This window comes from Rhinolophus hipposideros (genome assembly GCF_964194185.1).
Source record: "Rhinolophus hipposideros genome assembly, chromosome: 12".
Taxonomy (NCBI): domain Eukaryota; kingdom Metazoa; phylum Chordata; class Mammalia; order Chiroptera; family Rhinolophidae; genus Rhinolophus; species Rhinolophus hipposideros.
The window spans coordinates 6,018,043-6,024,042 of record NC_138058.1 but is presented as its reverse complement, the minus strand read 5'-3'; the positions used below and the strand labels follow the sequence as shown (position 1 = coordinate 6,024,042).

The window sequence follows — 6,000 nt, the reverse complement described above, 5'->3', positions numbered from 1 at the left end:
TGTCGAAATGCTAGCGTGAATATATTGCCTTCCTTCTTAAGTCTTCAGTAGATTTTCACTGCTTTTAGGATAAAGACTAACATCTTTGGCATGACTGTCAAGACACTGGTGGCTCACCCTACCTCTCTTTCCAGCCTCATTTTGTTGGTTTACCCCTGAAGTCACTGCACTTCCCCTCACAGCCTTTCCTTCTAGTCCTCAAACAAGCACCACATTCCCTCCACCATGAGCCTCTTCCTGTGTCTCCCTCCCTCTGCCCATACTCTTCTTCTAGTTAACACCAATGCACACTTCAGTGCTTGAAGGAGCACTTCTCTTGGGTAAACAATCCTTCAGTCTTCCATCACTTGATCTGCTACATACTCTGAAAGAACTGTGGTCTTTCCTCATGGCACTCTCAACTGGTGACTATGTGTGTGTGTAAGACTTTCCTGATGTCTCACTCACTGGACAGCAAAATTGGTGTTCAATCAGGAATGAATGAATGAATGAATGATGGCTATAGCTCTTTCTAGGAAGAAAGAAAGATCTTAAAATCACCCCTTTTTGGCTATTGACTCATAACCTTATGGGAGAGAGGGCATGTTATGACCTCCTCATCTTGGCTTGTTGCTTAAATCCCAAACCCCTTGGCGTTGGTTTTATTTCTTGTGTCTCTGCTCCTGTATTTGACCCCTCCCTGCATGAACAGGCTGAGAGCTGGTCAAGTTGCAAAACACTGCCTTACCAGCAAGGCAGCTTTTCACCCTTGACCTTGATTACAATGTGTTCCAGTTGGCATGTAGTTTCCACCAAGGTTTTGGAAGCCTGGACATAAAGGTAATTTGCAGATGATTAAAAAACCCACAGTCCCATGAAATCTCACAGCATTAAACTCTAAAACCCTTTGATATACTAAAACTTAAAGTCAGTATGCTTAGCTCCTAACTAGAGAGGGAAAAGGAAAGTGAGTTTAAACAAACACGCCATTATGTAGTTTGGAGTTGAAATTATATCTGAATCTTGGAAACAACCATTTTTTATTACTTCCCTCCCATATACAACAAAATTATTTTCTGTATTTATCATGAATAGAAACACATAATAATGATAGTTAGTAAAGAAATATAGTCAGCGATTTGACTTTCAGTATGGACTCACTCCAGTAAAAAATGATCAGAATGAGTCAATTTTAATAAAACTAAAATGTTTATAAAAAATAAAATCCAGACAATTACTAATTCATACCATTGATGTAATGTTTCATTTTCTTGATTCATTCTTGAGTTTTAAAACAGGTAATTAACAATTACAGAAGATAATAAATTTTAAGTATAAAATATTATTCAAGATCAGTAAACTATTTCCTGTATGAACAAAACTTTGCACTTACCAAAGAAATATTTTATGCCCCGTAGTTCAGACTTCTTAAATTTCAGTATTTTAAGTTCCGGATACAAACAAAAACTCTAAGGAGTCATATAGAATGGCAGAATTGAAGAAACTCAAGTTCTGCTTCATTGCTATTATAATCACCATGCTATCATTGTTTATGCTGAATCTACTACTGTTTAAACACAGGAATATTCATATCTTACAGGGACACAAATTGTAGCTGAAGTGAGCTTGAAGAATTCTGAACTGTTAGGAACTTACCCTGAAAAGCAGCAGGGGTAGCTGCATCTGTGTGTGTCAGTTACAGAGGCTGGCTCTATGCCTGGGGGTTCTCTGAATTAATTTCCATACAAAGGTGAATAAGACAGGGAACAAAACCAAAAAATCTTTACAATATAAAATTACAATCTATGGGGGATACAGGATTTTAATTATTTTTTTTTTTTTTTACATAATACAAAGGTGCTAATTTGAAGCTTACATACATATGATTAAAACTGGTAGTAACCAAGCAATTGTTTAGAATTTAGGCCAACACAAGTTTCTCTTTTTTTCCCTGGGAGGATTATGTTATCATTGACATTATTTAGAATTGCCTGAGGAGGGTGATAATAAAAAGCAGTCAGAATTTTAGTTGGCTTGATGCACCCTCTTGTTGCCTATTTACCAGGTGAAAAAAGCAGTCAGAATTTTAGTTGGCTTGACGCACCCTCTTGTTGCCTGTTCACCAGGTGAACTGCTCCTATAGCCCTCAGCTTGAATCCCACTAGTCGGGACTAAAAGTTGAGAATTTGTTATCTAACATGTGCCTGCCTTCCTGTAGTCCTTCATCCATGCATTCACTGGCTCATTCCACAAGTACTTAATGGATACATGTTATGTGCCAGGCACTGCAGGAGGTACTGGGAACGAAATGTTGAATAAAACATGAAACCAAATGCAAAAGAATTTACAACTGAGTGGAATGTATAGACAAGTAAATACAGAGCAGCATGGCTACAACTGGGGTAAATGTGGGAAACCACTGAAAAGGGCTCCTGGCTTGGTTTTGAGGAGTCACCAGAAGATATGGCATTGACGTTGAGACTAAAGACCAGCCCAACAGTCAGCGCTGGGTTAGCTTTGTTGATGCTGCTCCCATCTTCCATTTTCTGCCTTTACCAGGACACAGTGTGGGCTTCCAAAAGGCCACCTCTGAGAGTTCAGTTTTCTATGTGACCTAGCATCATGGCTGTTTTAAGAGGTTTTGGTCTTCTGGCATCTTCCTTCTATGCCCTTCCCTTTTATTCCTCACCACCAGGGAAGTCTCTCAGAGCATGTTTCCTCAGGGCTGGCTGTACCAGGACTGCCCTTGAAGTTCCCTTCCCATAGTAATCAGGAACCCCAGGATCCAGCACAACTGGGGTTCCTTAAATGGCCTTGGCATTTGTCAGAAATTTCATATTAATAATATGGATGTAAGTTAATATTTGCATATTTATACTCAAGGTATTATATTACAGACTAGAAAACTCGTACGGATTTTCTAGAATGATGGAGGTTTTAAAAAATTCTCACAGTATTCAACTCTTGTATTTTACTTATTTTATTCAAACATCTTATTTCTTACTTTGGAAAAATGGTTCAGAAAATAAGCATTATACATACTTCTGTTTAAAAATGAGGTTGGCACATACTGTAACAATCACAGAGATGGTTGGTACCACAGTCGTGTACATGTACAATGTGATTTCAGAGATTCTTTTGGCCAGGGCTGAGGGAGTGAAAGGTAACATCTGCGTTCTTGTCATCCACCTTCTTATTTATGACTTAGAGTTCCATGCAGAAGTTTATTGAGGTTCCTTCCATCTTTTTCCTATAGATTTGATCAAATCTCTCATTCTGAGCCACAGTGAAATGATTTTTCCAATCCCCCACAGTTCCTAGAAGAGGAAAGCCCAGATGGGAGTGTCACTCTCTGAACGTTTCGGTGGCCTGTATGAAGAAGTGGAGGGGCCTGCCTTACCCCACTTTTCCTACAATGGATACCCATTCATCTGCAGCTCTCTGCTCTGAGAAGTGGTCCTGGGGTGCTCTGTGCAGGGGATGGGCTCCTAAGCTGGGTGGACAATTGACCCAAAAGAGCTGGTGACCTGGTCCCACCTATGATATATTCACATGATGGATTACTACACAGACATGGAAAGGAACTACTGACATACAGCCACACAGAGGAATCTCAAAACTTTACATTGAACAAAAAACACCACACACAAGAAAGTACCTACTGTATGATTTCATTTATATAAAGGCAAAATCAACCTATAATGATAGAAATTAAGACAGTGCTTGTCTCTAGGGGTAGAGATTGACTTTTCAGGGGCATGAGGGGCAACCTTCTGGGGTGATGAAAATGTTCAGTATCTTGATTGGGATCCTGGTTAGGGATCCATAGTATATATATATATAGGTATATACTATGTTTATCAAAACTTGTTGAACTGTATGTACTCTTAAGAGTTGTACATTTTGTATGTAAATTACATCTCAATTAAAAAGACTTTTGGGAAAAATATGAATGAGATACATTTTTTTTCACCAAGCATTAAGTATTAAAATTATTTTAAAAATGGAAAATACCACTTGTCCCACCAATGCCTCTTCTGGAAAATTATGCAATAGATATAAAAGTATCAGGACATGAGAACATATGCACAAAGATGTTTACTACAGCATTATTCATAAAGACAAAAAATTGAAAATAACCGTAATGTCTACCATTAGGGAAATAGTTAAGTGAAGTATGATGTACCCATACTTTGGTACAACATAAGATCACTAAAAACAATGAGCTACATAGACCTACATGCATGCCTTGTGCTGGAGGAATGTCTGATACTCTGGTAAATGAAGGTGTTTCCGACCGCATTTTGTCTTTCAAAGAACAAACTCTCAGCATGGTGTATATCTTTGTGTATGTATGAGCCTGAGGGAAGGAGGATGTACAGCAAGATGAGTCTGTATGGGTCTGTACAAGGGCTACTTCCCAAGTTATCACCATTGAAGTGGAAAGAAATGGAATAGTTCGGTTTGTTTCAGTAGGGATGGTGTTGTAGATTGGAAAATGCAAGAAAATAAATTCAAGCACATGTTTAAAAGAAGAAGGAAAGAAGTTCAAAGCAGTATGTACACCATGGTTCCACTGCTGTGAAAATGAAAAGTCTGTATTTATAAAACAGAGAGGGAGGGGACATCCATACCATCGATAGTCACTTCTGGGGAGCAGGGTTTTGCTGAAGGGAACTTTTTAAACATAATTCTATATTGACCTAATTTATTTTACAATGACATGTATTACTTTTTAAATTAAAAAGCAATAAAAGTTTTTATTTTCTTTAGAAAATGTTATCTGGGCCAATTAGAATTCCTCTTTTGTGAATTGGAACTCAGAAATGTTAAGAGGATAAGGCAGTTCTCAGGAGTAGCTGTGCGTGAAAATTATGATGAAGAGCAGATTTGGGTCATGATCAAGACCAAGTCATGATCTGAAACTGAGTCAACAGAAGCAATAATATGGGAAAAGTGTACAATAGGGAGAGATAGAGGAAGCTGGTCAGCAGAGAAAGGCACTCACAGCAGACATGTGGACAGCAATGAGTCCTATAAATGGTGGTACAATAAACAGCCAGAATCTGCTGCTGCTGGGGTCCCAGACCCTGAGGTCCAGGAATTCCCACGTGGCCTGGACCAATAGTAGCTCCTGCTCTTTGAGATTGCATATGATGATAACAAGCCCCTTGTTTTGAGGCCAGCTTGAGGGACTCTGTTCCTTGCCACCAAATCTTGTGTTTCAAGATCAAACCCCCAACCTTATTATTATAACAGCAGATATTATGAAAAGCATAAAAAGTATTGTCTTGATATTAGTAAAACCCAACATCTTGCTAAGAGCCCGGTAGTATGTTACTAGACAAACTGAGTATTTGACTTATACATATATTTATGTAGTATTTCAGCCCCACAAACCTTTTCTCATGAAGGGGGAAATGGACTGGTCCAGGATAGATTTGGGAACTGTAGAACGATTTGTCATGGGATTTTCTTTCATTTTCTCAAATGATGTCTCCTGGACAATTTTATCTAGCACTGTTTCATCCAAGTTCCTTCCCATGAATTTCATCACCTTCTGAATTTCATGCTTTGGGTCCTGTGGTGAGGGTCACATTGCATTGGAATGAAAGACGGTATCGAGGGTATCAGAAAGACACACCTATACTTCAGGATATACCTCCCAGAAGTCCAGCCCTGCGAAAAGCTTTGGATCTTTCTGTGTCTGAGTCAGAAGCAGTTCATCTGAAGGGCCTTTACTCACCTTCTTTATGTCCTCGTAGAAGAGGAAGAGGATCTGGTATCTGTCTTTCATTTCCCACCATCCTTTCACATGGTCATACCAGGAACCCCAACCCACTGTAACGGACACAGGAAACAGAGCAGCCCATATAGGGATCATATAAAATCTTCCAATCGTTAGGAATTCTATTTACCTGATGTGTGTTGGAGAGAGAGGAAAAACAAATGATGGAACAAATATATTCTAAGAGTCGTGATCTGTATGATTTTGAGGGTGATGTACTATGGGACACACTT

The 6,000-nt window shown here is 38.9% G+C and overlaps 1 protein-coding gene across 3 annotated transcripts in view; it reads right to left on the bottom strand.

Moving 5' to 3' along the window:
• Positions 1 to 1,010: 1,010 nt before the first annotated feature.
• LOC308505532 (sulfotransferase 1C2) overlaps positions 1,011 to 6,000 on the bottom strand; it is a 28,223-nt gene continuing 23,233 nt past the window's right edge. For all 3 annotated transcript variants that reach the window (XM_081067905.1, XM_081067906.1, XM_081067907.1), the window contains 3 exons: positions 5,726 to 5,820; positions 5,380 to 5,560; positions 1,011 to 3,296 (listed from right to left, as the gene is read on the bottom strand). In XM_081067905.1, coding sequence (XP_080924031.1) covers positions 3,184 to 3,296; positions 5,380 to 5,560; positions 5,726 to 5,820 — 389 coding nt within the window. In that variant the 3' untranslated portion in view covers positions 1,011 to 3,183. The remainder of the gene's footprint in view (positions 3,297 to 5,379; positions 5,561 to 5,725; positions 5,821 to 6,000) is intronic.